The sequence below is a fragment of the Phyllobates terribilis genome, unplaced genomic scaffold, assembly GCF_046119375.1.
Source record: "Phyllobates terribilis strain yellow unplaced genomic scaffold, ASM4611937v1 Scaffold_2__4_contigs__length_985480577, whole genome shotgun sequence".
NCBI lineage: Eukaryota > Metazoa > Chordata > Amphibia > Anura > Dendrobatidae > Phyllobates > Phyllobates terribilis.
The window spans coordinates 824,787,949-824,802,267 of NW_027362762.1; the positions used below are offsets into that span (position 1 = coordinate 824,787,949).

A 14,319-nucleotide genomic window follows, 5' to 3' on the forward strand; every position below is an offset into this window, starting at 1 on the left:
GCTATTGGTCTAAGAGGTAGAGACTACCAAGCAATGGTAGAACCCGTCTACTCAGACAGTAGGCCCACCATTTTGACAGCACGGGGGGTGGTCGATGTACGCCATGGGAGGGTGCCCGTCCGCATCATCAATATCGGGGAGAGAGAAGTATACCTGCCCCGGTATGCCACGCTAGCCAAATTGTTCACCATCAACCAGAACTCTGTACAGGCCGTGGAACCCTTGCCTCCATCTCAACCAGAGGAAGGTAACGGCTCTAAGAAACCACTGGAGGACTGGTGTCAGCAACTGCATTTGGGTACTGACTCCACTCCCTCACACCAAAAACAGGGAGTCTACCGGGTGGTTCAAGAGTACGAGAGAGTGTTTAGTAAACACCCGCTAGACTTCGGGCGAGTAAAGGGGGTAGAACATCACATCCCCACGGGAGACCATCCTCCCATAAAGGAGAGATACCGACCCGTACCCCCTGCACACTATCAACACGCCAAGGGGATGCTAAAAGACATGAAGGAGGCTGGGGTAATTAGGGACAGCTGTAGCCCCTGGGCAGCTCCACTAGTCTTAGTGAAAAAGAAAGACACCATGAGAATGTGTGTAGACTACAGGAAGGTCAACCATATCACACACAAAGATGCGTACCCGTTACCAAGGATAGAAGAGTCCTTAGCTGCATTAAAATCTGCTAACTTCTTCTCTACTTTGGATCTCACTAGTGGGTACTGGCAGGTTCCTGTAGCAGAGGCGGACCGGGAGAAGACCGCATTCACCACCCCGATGGGACTCAGCGAATTTAACTGTATGCTGTTCGGGCTCTGCAACGCACCAGGAACCTTCCAACGGTTGATGGAATGCTGTCTGGGACACCGGAACTTCGAGACGGTCCTATTATACCTGGACGACGTCATCGTCTATTCCAAGACCTATGAGGACCATCTGGAACACCTGGCAGAAGTGTTTGAAGCCCTGGCAAACTATGGCCTCAAGGTAAAACCCTCAAAATGTCATCTACTGAAGCCAAAGGTGCAGTACCTGGGACACGTGGTGAGTGCTGACGGAGTGGCCCCTGACCCTGACAAGATCACCGTGATTAAGGACTGGCCAAGACCATCCAGCATAAAGGAAGTGCGGCAGTTCCTCGGGGTGGTAGGCTACTACCGAAGATTCATTCCCGGTTTTACCAAGAAGGCAGCTCCTATGCAGGACCTCCTGATAGGCCAGTCCAGGAAGGCCAAAAACCAGAAGCCACCCTTCAAATGGGAAAAGCTGGAAGAGGAGTCCTTCCGCCAGCTGAAGATGGCCCTCACGGGGGATGAAATCCTGGCGTACCCTGATTACAGCCAGCCCTTTATCCTCCACACGGACGCAAGCAACATCGGGCTAGGAGCCGTACTGTCCCAGATCCAGCAGGGGAGAGAACGGGTAATTGCTTACGCCAGCCGAAAACTGCGACCCACGGAAAGAAACCCTGAGAATTACAGCTCGTTCAAGCTAGAGTTCCTGGCAGTGGTGTGGGCAGTAACCGAACGTTTTAAGCATTACCTTGCCTCTTCCAGGTTCACCGTGTACACGGACAACAACCCGTTGACACACCTGGACACTGCAAGACTGGGTGCCCTGGAGCAGAGATGGATGGCCCGCCTGTCCAATTTTGAGTTCACGATCAAATACCGGGCAGGACGCTCCAATACCAACGTGGACGCCCTGTCCAGGATGCCAAACCTACCGGACAAAGGGGAGGATCCAGAAGAATTGGAAGAGATCGAACTCCCTGCGTTTCACCGTCATGGGATTACCCAGTATTCCCACCGTGTGAGGGGCCAGCGATCCACTACGTTCAACCCCTTACCCCACTACAACTGGGCGAAGACGCAAGACAGTGACCCCACAGTCTGTCTGGTGAAGGAGATGCTGACCCAGGCTGACGCCCGCCTGGACCCAGAGGCTCCGGAAGAGACCAAGCAACTGTGGACGGAAAAGAGCAGACTGTTTCTCTACAAGGAGAAGTTGTGCCGCAGAATGGTCAATTCCCGGACACATGAACTGATCTGGCAGGTTGTGGTACCGAGACGGGACGCAGCTATGGTGCTGGAAGCCTACCACAACGGGGCAGGGCACTTCGGATGGAAGAAGCTGGAGTTCCTGCTGCGTGAACGGTTCTACTGGATAGGCATGAGAGGAGCCATTGAGAGGTGGTGTAGAGACTGTGGCCCGTGCAATCTAAGAAGAAGGGACCGTGCCAGCCAGAGGACTCCCCTGCAGCCCATCATCACCAGGCAGCCGCTGGAACTGGTCGCTCTGGACCATGTTAAACTGGCTCCAAGCAGAAGCGGGTATGTCTACGCCCTAACCATCGTGGATCACTATTCCCGGTTCCTGGTGGTGGTCCCTGTCAAAGACTTAATGGCTCAGACAGCAGCCAGAGCCTTCCAGCTGCACTTCTGCCGCCCACACGGGTACCCGGACCAAGTGCTGACGGACCAAGGACCAGCCTTCGAAGCGGAGGTCTTCCAGGAGTTCTGCAACCTGTATGGCTGCAAGAAGATAAGAACAACTCCCTATCACCCCCAAACCAATGGACTCTGCGAGAAGATGAACCAGGTGGTGATAGATCTGCTAAAAACATTGCCCCTGGAAGAACGCAGTCTGTGGCCTGAGAAACTGCCCGATCTGGTGGACCTGTATAACCACATCCCGGTAGGTTCCACCAACTATACCCCGGCTTACCTAATGCGAGCAAGACCTGGTAAGCTGCCTGTTGACCTGGATATGGGAGTCTTGATACCCGAGGACACCTCGCCAGAGGCAGACTGGGATACAGAACGGCAGCAGCAGTACCGGAAAGTACAGGAGAGCGTCGAGCGAAGTCTCTGCCAATCAAAAGAAAGGCAGGAGAGGACTTATAACCAACATGGTCCCGCTGTTCCCCTGGTACCTGGAGAGCAGGTCTTGAAAAGAAAAAGGCGGCTCCATAAGTTGGACGACCAGTGGGAAAAGGACCCGTACACCGTACTGCCCTCAAGCCACAATAATCCAAAGGTGTACGTCATCAGTAAGGATGGAGGAGAGACCACAGCCACTGTCTCCAGAGACCATCTGAAAAAGTGCCCCGAGAAGTTGGAAAGCATGGATGAAGATCAGGAAGACCCTCAACCCGTAGAAGAAAAGGAGGAAATGATCACCACCGTACTCGGAGACTTTCCCCGGTCCTTGACACAAGTAAACAACGCTATCGTGGTGCCCGTCCTCACCTTTCTCCAGCCAGCCCCTCAAGTGCCTACAGAAGACCAGGTAGAGCTGGAAGAGCAGCCGGCCCAGGAGGCAGAAGAATCCACACCAGCAGCACAGGAGAATTAACCCTCTGCTAGTAGTGAGCCGGCCGTGCCCCTAGTGAGCCAAAGAGTGCGCAGACAGCTGCCCAGCTTACCCATAACACCTCCTACACCCTGTAGTGCAGGACCAGTTAGTGAGCTCCGTAGGTCCACTAGAGTCACTAGAGGTCAGATGCCCGCTCGCTGGAAAATCTAAACTAATGCACTGTAAATTTACCTGTTTCTTGAAAATGTTTATGGTTTATGTTTGTTGCCTGTTATTAATTATGCTTCTCAGTTACCCTGCAGATTTCTTTGGACTAACAGGTTATGGACACTGGATAATCGGAACAGTCTTGTAGATAGTGGCACCTTGGTGCCTCTTGCGAAGACGGCCGCGGAAAAGAAAACCTGTCTGGCGTGGCCTCCTTGCGGCCCAAAGTAGCTAGCTTCAGCCTTGCAGCCACGCCCAGGGCCAACGCAAGGGGTTTGCTTTGGACAGGTCCCCTACCACGCTTAAAGCTTCACCTTGGGTGATATGGACACCCGGTTGCGGACACGCCGTGACCTTTAAAGAACTAAAGCTTCTTGTAAATATGTTATTGTATTATTGTTATACCCTGCATTTATGTTTCTTTAAAAAAAAAAATGTGTTTAGTCCCGGAGTACTAAAATTTACTAGGGGGGAATGTGGCACCCCAGGGGTCTGGTTACCACAGTAATAGAAATATTATGTCTGAGAGCAAGTGGGAGGTTTCTCTGGTCAGGAGCCCTAAGCATGCAACACGGCCCACCCAGACCTCGGAGGGGAGGAATCTGCCCTTATAAACTGGGTCTGGGGCGGGATTAAGGCAGACAGAGCCTGCAGAACAAGCAGAGCAGTCAGAGCCTGGAGTGAAGTTCCAGACACAGGGAGAGTTACAACAGGAGCTCTGTAGGATCAGGAGCGAGTGCCAGAGGCTGGAAGCTAGAAAGCTCGCCTTGGCTGAAGACACTAAACCCGGACACGGAGTCCGAGGCTGTGGGGACATCCAGGTCCAGCAGCAGAATCCAACCGGCAGGGGATTCCATGTCCTCTGGCCTTAGGAGCCCGGAGGCATGGTCACAAGCAAGGGACCAGCACCGCCATCGTGAAGCGGAGGCTAACGGAAGGCCCCAAGTCACCGGCCATACGGGTGAGCACCGCACGGTATACTCAGGGACGTGGGCTACTTCTACCCGCATAGAGCAAGGTAGCCAGGAAAGAGTGTAGATAGTCGGGGAGGCCTACAACTCCACCTGGCCAGGGGAGATCCTGCTTGCTCACAGACTGACCAAGCCCCTACTGCTAACCAGTACTCCCGGGAGGGTCTGCTTTATACCATCAGTAAAGACCCAGAACTGCACCACACGTCTCTGAGTTTCATCGCCACACCAGCACCATTACTACTGGGACGCTCACACCATCACTCCCATCATCCACACTAGCTGCCCTGAGGCAATACTTCTCCCATACTCGGCTGCGCAAACAACATCAGCCTCAGCGGTCGGCAGCGCAGTGGCGGTCCCCACTGACCGCAATCCACGGGTGGCATAGTCGGACATTGTTATCACTTAAGACTGCCACTGGTTTGACCGCCCTGGGCACGGACCGGGTCACCGCCACGGAGAACTACAACCCCCAGCGATCCAGCTCCGGGTATCCCCCTGAACAGCACAGGCCCAGGGGGCGCGTCATATGCAGGACGTCGCTTACAATGTGCAGCAGAACACTGTCTTTATTCATGACCTGCCCCTGTGTCAGTAACACATGTTCGAGACAATTCAGTCACTGAATATAAACTCCAACTGCTTTTCTACCTGGAGACATTTATTGTTGGAGAATATAGTAGGTAGGCCCTAAGGAATGACTGTGTTCAGTATTAGGGCTCGTGCATACAAGTGTATAAATTGGATGAGTGCTATCTGACTTTTTATTGGATTGCACTGGGACTAATGGTATTCTATTGGGCAATGCAGATGACTGATTTTTTTCACAGACAGAATGCCTTTCGAGTCTCCCTCTCCCCATGGGTTTCCATGGCGGTTGGGGCCCTTTTGACTGCCTGAGCTACCGACATACTGCAGTATTTGTTATGGCAGGTTCAAGTCTTCTCAGGGAACTATTAAAAATGAAAGTGAAAAATAAAATCAAATAGGATTTAAAAAAACAAAAAAAAAAGAAAATTTGAATCATCCTCATTTTCCTCATCCAAAATAAGGAAACAAGAAGAGGAGTATTTGGTATCTCCGACGTCATCCAAGCCCAAATGTTCAAACTATAAAAAAAAATTGAGGTGAACACACAAAAAGGGTCACTGAAATGCCAGGACTTCGGGGTTTTTTTTTGGTCGTTTCACCTCAGCAAATGACAATACAAAGCGATAAGTACGACGTAGGGGCCGCAGACCGGCAGAGGTGAGACGACGGCCCAGGACGCACAATGAAGTAAAACAAGTCTCCGTTCAGTCAGCGGAAAGCAAATTACAGGGCTCTGAAAACGGTGACACAAACCAAAGTGGATTTTTTTTTACAAAGTTCAATTTTTTTACGTGACAACTATATAAGTTTGGCATCGTCCTGGCCTGGAGACCTATTATTATTATAGCGCCATCCATTCCATGCCGCTTTACATATGAAGAGGGGTATACATAATAAACAACAAGTACAATGATCATGAACAATACAAGTAACAGACTGGTACAGGAGGAGCGAGGACCCTGCCCGTGAGGGCTCACAGTCTACAAGGGATGAGTGAGGATACAGTAGGTGAGGGTAGAGCTGGTCGTGCAGCGGTATGGTGGAGCAAGGGTTACTGCAGGATGTAGGCTTGTCGGAAGAGGTGGGTCTTCAGGTTCCTTTTGAAGGTTTCCACGACAATCAGGAGAACTGGTCATTTTTACCTCACAATCATCTCCGTAGAAAGGAAACACAAAACACTATCGCAAAATAGATTATTTTCTTCATTTTCCCTCTTTTGGATTTTTTTCCGTTTTTCAGCACATTATAAAGTAAAGTGAATGATGTCATTAAAAACAACTTGTCCCACATAATAAAACATGCCTCATATAGCTGTGGGAAAAATAACAGACGTGTCTCTTCGAAGAACTAAAAGGAACATGATCTGCCTGTGAAAGGGTTAATAGCCGAGCGATCACAGCCCGGATACTGAGGAACAGGGCAAGGTCCCCGACTGTGAACGCCAGACAAACACACAGCCTGGCACAGCCTACCATGCTATCACACACCACGCCGCCTCCTTCCGATGTTATCACTTCTGGGTACGCGGGCGCGCCGTCATCCTATTGGTGCAGAGCTCTGCGTGCCGACGCTTGTGTGAATCGTTCTACATCCGGGTCACCGTCCGAATCGTGTGCGCTGCGTTCATCCGCCATCGTAGTTGTTCGGGTGGCGGATCTGACTGATAAGGACGGAGGCGAGGAGGCAGGCGAGCAGGTGCGTGCGGTAGAGAGCGCTGCAGGGTAGCGCTGTTGTGATGTGTCCCTTGCGGCCATGTTGGATCCTGGACGTGTGTGGGCAAAGGCTTCAGGCCTAAGGTGCGGGAGAAGCGCCTGGACCTGATCCGCTGCAGACCTGTGCCCTGGATCAGTAGGACCGCGGTGTTCTCCTCCCCGATCCCTCCCTGCCTCGTGTTATAGCGCGCTCTGCCCGGTAATCTGCTGTGCTCCTATAGCCGGGTGCCGGTGTCCGTCTGGCGCGCAGGATCGGGCAGAGCGGCGTTCCTGATCTGTTTGGGAGGCGCAATAACCGGGTGCCTGTCTTTCCCCGGGACTGCAGCCCGTCTCGGCCTCTTCCCTGCGCGGTGATCTTCTGCACTGTAGACTGCAGTACTGCTTCATTGTAATGGATGGGGCAGAGGAGACAGGAGGGTGAAGGAATGGAGGGCATGGCGAGCGCTGCCGCCCCTAAGGATCGGTGCCGTGTAAAATGCCTCTAGGAGACGGGGTAACAGCGATGAGCATTAATGGCCCATGGGATAGTATAAATGTCAGGAGCAGTCTGCCCGCTGGGACCCCCACCCAGGACTGCAATGGAAAGGCTGCGGCCCCTTTATGGAGGAGCCGTCACCAATTACGTGTCCAGTATAAGTGGCCGCTGCTCCCTAGTCTGGTTGTGTTTTGTTTGTTTTGGTCTTTTTTAAGTGTGTAGTGTTTACAGGGTAATAACACTCGAAGACATGACCCCAGAGAATCTGCAAACCACGTCTCCTTAATAAAGAACATAAACATTAGCCCCAAATAAGGCCCACGGCTCTGGGACCGTATGGCTTATTTTCAAAAAACAAATCTAAACTGAATAACCAGGGGAGAAGTGGGAATAAAATAAGAGCTAAATCTGGCCACGCCGGCTCCTGTGCCAGATCCTCTTCAAAATTGAAAAGGGAAAAAAAAGTAGTATTTGTTTTCACTTATAAAATAACCAAAAGTAATCAGAGGCTCAATCACCTGCCCTGTCCTGGATAGTTTGCTACAGTGTATCAATCCGGAGTCTTGTCTATTGAGATGACCGGTTGCCTAGACTGCATACAACTAGCAGATGTCAGCAGTTTTGGGTTCATTCAGGTTTCCAGCCTCTAAGGGCATGTGCACACATTAAAGAGGTTGTCCACTACTTTATCATTGACCTATCCTCTGAATAGGTCATCAATGTCTGATCGGCCAGGGTCCAACACCTGTCCCCCCCACCGATCAGCTGATCTCGTGTCAGCAGGGGGCGCTGGCCGGTATTGCTCTATTGTGGAGCTGCTCCGTCTTCTAATAGTGGCTGCTGGTACTGCATATTCACATTAATAGGAGGTGGATGTATAGTAAACGGCAACTCCGCAATTGAGCAGTTGCAGCCACCAACACCGAGCAAAGCCGATCCTTCAGGTTGTGTGACAAATCCGCACTGAAAAAGCGCAACATGTGCACACAGCCTTAGTGTAAGGCAGCGTGCCAACGATGCGGATATTATGCGGCTGCATTTCCACCACAAAAATGCATGTTAAGTTGTCTGCTATGTTTCCCAATGATAATAAGCATGTGCTGTGCACATGCTGCGGAAATTTCCACTGCGGATTATCATTGCGGAAAAATCCGCAGTACGACCATTAATTTTGCGGAATCGCGGTGAAATCTCCGCCATTGATTTGCAATGGACCACATAACATCCGCATGACTACACGTACACATGCGGATATTATGCGATTCAATGCGCACATGGTACCCGGGTCTGGAGAAGAGGAGACTTTCCTCTAGACCCGGGTACCATAGTACCTGTAGTTAAAAAAAAAAAAGAATGACTGACTGACGTCGGCAGTCACGTGACCTGTCACATGACTAAAGGTGAGCATATTGTTTTTTTTTTTTCACCATTTTTATTCTTTTTTTTCTTTTACTACTGATGCTGAATTTGTAGCATCGTAACTTGGTCACACAACATAAATCTATGCTGGTTGCGTGGATTTATATAGTGTGACCAAGTTGTCAAGCACTTTCCAAGTGATGCTAAAATCGCTTGGAAAAGCGCTTGTCAACCTGCATGTGAAATCGCATGTTCAAAACGCTTCACAAACGCTTCTACCTGACAGAGAAAGTGCATGTAAAATCCACATGCGTTTTTTCTGCCAATGAGATGCAGAAACGCTCTGCAACATTTCTGCATAGTGGGCACTTAGCCTAAGTGATTACTCTTGTTCCGTTACACCAAGTACAATTCTCCAATGCCAAGATCTTTATCACCATGTATATTATAAATGTGTAGCACTGATACAAAGTTTTACCAGTGTAATCATTTGAAAAACAAAGTGCTGCTGATCAGTGGGTGTCTATGTCCTGGGAGAAACCACTTATTGCTCATAATGCCACTCCTGCAGGTGTAGAGTGGTGTTTAGGTTTCCTGTTTAAAAGCTTTTTTTATTAGGAATTTTCTGATGCTAGCGTCCCTTTAACAGTTTGCGCAGGAGCATTTCCATCGATCTGCTTTAGTGCTGCTCTATTAAAGTGAATGAGCCAATTTCTCTGCGAATCTGGGTGGTACCATGAGGGGGACGCAATGCTAAATTAGCTCTGTGACCTCTCCGTTCTCAAGGTTGGTGGGATTTTTAAAGGTTTGACCCTCAGCCTTCATAGTAGGTGTTGGCTTTCACTTGGATGTCAGTCTTTATATATACCTTTTTTGTATTTGTTGGACTTATGTCATTTTTTTTCTTTGTTTTCCAGCTTGAAACACCATGGCTGGGGTGTTTCCATATAGGCCGGGGTTACCCCCAATGCCTGGACCCCCACCTATAGCACCTGATTACATGTCTGAGGAGAAGTTGCAGGAGAAAGGTGAGCAGTAAAGGGTTAACATTGAACCAGACATTTGGATCTATTGGGATGAAAGAGAATGTGTGGAAATCCCCAAATTACTTGTTATCTTCTCTACTTTTTTAGCCCGGAAATGGCAGCAGCTGCAGGCCAAGCGTTACGCAGAGAAAAGGAAATTTGGCTTTGTGGACGCTCAGAAGGAGGACATGCCACCAGAACATGTCCGTAAGATCATCCGCGACCACGGAGACATGACCAACAGAAAGTTCCGGCATGATAAGAGAGTCTATCTTGGGTAAGCGGCCGGAGAAGGGTTGATGCACGGAGAGTATGTGGATAAATAAAGAATTAACTAGAATTCCATCACTTGAGTTAGATGACAAGGAAATACTATGTCTTTATTCCCAGAGCCTTGAAGTACATGCCTCATGCCGTGCTGAAACTGCTGGAGAATATGCCCATGCCATGGGAGCAGATCAGAGATGTGCCAGTACTGTACCATATCACAGGAGCCATTTCCTTTGTCAATGAGATTCCCTGGGTTATTGAGCCGGTCTACATAGCACAGTGGGGGTAAGAACGTGGGCAAGGGTTCAGTGTGTTTGGTAATGATCAGTATGGACGTGTCGCAGAGCAAAATGACATCAATTTGTCCTTTTCTGTTTTACTTTAACCACAACATTTAAGAGACGATCCCATAAAACCGATCTTGTTTTACTAAACGTGATCAAGAACCTGTTGGCCACCAATAAGGCATTACCTGCCGAGACATGTAAGCCAGTTCATGGGCTCCTGTATCTTCTGATACTTAAGTCTTATGGGATCATCTCTGCATGGCTGGACTCTCTCAAAGTTTGGTGTTGGAATATTTGTGGATCGGGAATAACAATTACTGAGAAATGTAATGAAATAAAATCAAAGCTGCAATTAGTTCAAATTAGAGGAATGAATCCCCAAAGTGATCATCCCTTAGAAGGGCACTAATATCCAAAGAAACTTGTAAACGTAGAACTCCTGATCAACGGGTTATGCAACCGTATAGTAGTAACTGATCAAAGAAGGGTAACATAATGTACATAGACAATGCAAATAAAGAAGTACACCTGCATTTTGTGGATGAGTCAAAATGATGTCCCTGACTGTGATCAGACCTCTTTTATAGGAAAGATCCCACTAAATAGACACCCAAGTCGTATTGTTTTTAACAATTCGTATTGCCATCCTTAACCACATCCATTAATACCAATGAAACATCACAAGAGTATATGGAATAAAAGGAGCGTTCTCACCGATTTTATGGATCAAGGTTCTGGTATGTCCCAATGGTTCTCCAGTCCTCCCAAGGTAATATGGAGCTTCTTACAAATCGCTGTGATGACTGCTATGGCCCTGGGGTTTCCAATAGCTCCTGCCCTAAAGAACAGTCCACTGCTATCCCTACAAGTACATCACCCTATACTCTCCCTAACGTGCCTCCCAACGAGTTTCTTCCTCTAGGATTCTTTAGGGGACTCTATTGCACATCCAGGGCTAAATTATATAGCCATCCTGCACCCCTGAATAATTCATCACCAAAAATGCGTGAAGTCTTATGGGATCATCTATGCATTGATGGACTCTTCCTGTTTGGTGTTGGGATACTTGTGGATCCAGGCAGAGTCCCCAACAGACTGGCGATGAGCTAATTTTTGCTGCTTGTTCACAAAATTTTTAGAGGGATTTTATGGTCTCAGAAGAAAATTCTCCAGTCACTCACATGCCGACTAGTCTCACTTGGCTTCTCACAATAGCAGAGAATTGAGAGATGAGCAGGAGTCTAGTTGGTACGTGACAGCAAGTCTGCAAATAAATATACATGTGGTCACAAGTGCCCACCGGCACGGGGGATACAGAGGAATAATGATAGTGTGTGTACTACTGACTTTTCTTCTGGAACATGACAACCCCTTTAAGGTGAAAGACTTGTCAGGAGATGGTGATAGTCGTCGTCCATGAGCTTATACCTCCACTTATTGCTAGAAGGAAAGCACTGAAACTTAGTAGTTTACACCTTTTGTAGTCTTGTTACATTTTTCTTTCATGTTTTCTCTCAGGTCAATGTGGATTATGATGAGAAGAGAAAAACGAGATCGACGGCACTTTAAGAGGATGAGATTTCCTCCTTTTGATGATGAGGAGCCCCCTCTGGATTACGCTGATAATATCCTTGATGTGGAGCCCCTGGAAGCCATTCAGCTAGAGCTGGACAATGAGGAGGACGCGCCGGTCATGGACTGGTTCTATGATCACCAGCCACTAAGAGACAACAGAAAGTAAGATGATTATTAAATATCCTCTTTTAGAACAATGCACTTTTACTCTGAGGCCTAGTGTTCAACCATCTATTATTGGGTTTTCCTTACAGATATGTAAATGGTACAACCTACCAGCGCTGGCAGTTCACTCTTCCAATGATGTCTACATTGTACCGGCTGGCCAATCAGCTGCTCACGGATCTAGTGGATGATAACTACTTTTATTTGTTTGACTTAAAAGCCTTCTTCACATCCAAGGCGTTGAATATGGCGATTCCTGGTGGTCCCAAATTTGAGCCTTTGGTTCGGGACATTAACTTACAGTAAGTGAAGGCTTGTTTACCACTGAGGTTTTGTCACTTAATATGCTGATTTTTAGGTAATTGACCTTTTTTTTATTATTTATCTCCAGGGATGAAGACTGGAATGAATTCAATGACATTAATAAAATCATTATTCGCCAACCGATCCGCACCGAGTACAAGATTGCATTCCCCTATCTGTACAACAATCTGCCCCATCATGTGCATTTGACTTGGTAAGACACCAGCCACATCCTGTATGAAGCTGAAATACCACTTGCAAGAAATTAGCTGCTGACCGTGTTCTCTGGCATCTTACAGGTACCACACTCCAAATGTGGTGTTCATTAAAACAGAGGATCCTGACCTACCAGCTTTTTACTTCGATCCCCTCATTAATCCCATATCACACAGACACTCTGTAAAGGTACGCCACCTCAATGTTGTAGAATCAGTCTGTAAACTGGACTTCTCAGTTACCATGTCACCATTTTTTTTTCTTCACTTATTAAAATTTTTTTCTTTACTATTGGCTTGCACAGCAACACTCAAATATTGCACTTCAATTTGCAATTTGATCTTATTTTATTTAAAGTGAACTTTTCACTGGATGTTTAATATAAACGGAGCATCTCCCCCAATTGCTGCTGCTCCACTGATTCTGGAACAGTTTTTCTTTTTTTTCTGTGCCCCTCCGTTCCAAAGTTATGCACGTTCCCCGGAAATATAGATGCAACTTTTTCCTCCAATAAACTGGGCGTGTACCATAGAACTATGTGGGCGTGGCTGAGTTTTGATTGGCTAACATCAAACAGGAGAAACAGTAAACACCCACAAGTTCGGTGGTGTACAGGGAAAATTTGCACCATTATTACCAGCGGGCATAACTTTAGAACGGAGGGGCACAGAAGAAAAAGAAAAACTGTTCCAGAATCAGTGGAGCCGTGGCAATTGGAGGAGATGTCAGTTTAAGTGAAAACAAATGCAGTTAAAGGTTTTCTTTAAATGGACAACTATAACTTTTTGCTTGTATTTTTCCTATCGCTTTCTTATAATGCAGATGGGCTGAGCAGTTTCTTATCTTTGTCTTCTCAGAGCCAAGAGCCCTTACCGGATGATGACGAAGAGTTTGAGTTGCCAGAATATGTTGAGCCCTTCCTCAAAGAAACACCTTTGTATACAGACAACACCGCCAATGGCATTGCATTACTTTGGGCTCCTCGTCCATTCAATCTCCGGTCTGGTAGAACTCGGCGGGCTGTTGACATACCACTTGTAAAGAATTGGTAAGAGCTGTAATTTTAGAGAAAAATAAGGATGTGCTGTATACATGTAATTTAATAATGTATTGATCCTCAGGTATCGTGAGCATTGTCCTGCCGGTCAGCCAGTCAAGGTTAGAGTGTCTTACCAAAAGCTTCTGAAGTATTATGTTCTCAATGCTCTCAAACACAGACCACCCAAAGCACAGAAGAAGAGGTATGCAAACTCGTTTTAGTAAATAGATTTTTATTGTTTAATTAAATTGCATTATTGATTAATATTCCATTTTTTTTCCTCAGATACCTTTTCCGCTCATTCAAAGCCACAAAGTTCTTCCAGTCCACAAAGCTAGACTGGGTTGAAGTGGGTCTACAGGTGTGCCGGCAGGGCTACAACATGTTAAACTTGTTGATTCACAGAAAGAACCTTAACTATCTTCATTTGGACTATAACTTCAATCTGAAACCTGTGAAAACACTGACCACAAAGGTAGGGTCTCCATACTTCTCACCTGCTGAATTCTGAAAGCCTAACCTGTGTGCAACAATAAGGGTGTACAAGTTATTCCTACTATTACACGTCGTTTGTCCATCAATGTTAGATCTGATGGCCTCCAATTATTTACAGCTTGTTTATTAACTTCCTGAAAGTCCCTGCTTTTTATATTTCTAGAAAATAACTTGTATTTTAGATATCGTATTGTTTGAATGAAAGGGCATTCTAGTCGGGTTCAGAGAGAATTTTTTTTAAATGGATCCGTGCTTTCAGTAAACTTCTTCTATAAATCAATAGTACAGATGCAGATTTATCTGATAAG

General features: G+C 47.3%; 1 protein-coding gene across 1 annotated transcript in view; it reads left to right on the top strand.

Moving 5' to 3' along the window:
- Positions 1-6,626: 6,626 nt before the first annotated feature.
- The window catches only part of PRPF8 (pre-mRNA processing factor 8), a 33,689-nt gene continuing 25,996 nt past the window's right edge, over positions 6,627-14,319 (top strand). Inside the window, exons 1-11 of the mRNA XM_073667728.1 lie at positions 6,627-6,785; positions 9,554-9,664; positions 9,770-9,938; positions 10,052-10,216; positions 11,737-11,955; positions 12,048-12,260; positions 12,350-12,475; positions 12,561-12,666; positions 13,335-13,525; positions 13,599-13,718; positions 13,802-13,991. Of these exons, the coding sequence (XP_073523829.1) occupies positions 9,565-9,664; positions 9,770-9,938; positions 10,052-10,216; positions 11,737-11,955; positions 12,048-12,260; positions 12,350-12,475; positions 12,561-12,666; positions 13,335-13,525; positions 13,599-13,718; positions 13,802-13,991 (1,599 nt within the window). The 5' untranslated portion in view covers positions 6,627-6,785; positions 9,554-9,564. The remainder of the gene's footprint in view (positions 6,786-9,553; positions 9,665-9,769; positions 9,939-10,051; positions 10,217-11,736; positions 11,956-12,047; positions 12,261-12,349; positions 12,476-12,560; positions 12,667-13,334; positions 13,526-13,598; positions 13,719-13,801; positions 13,992-14,319) is intronic.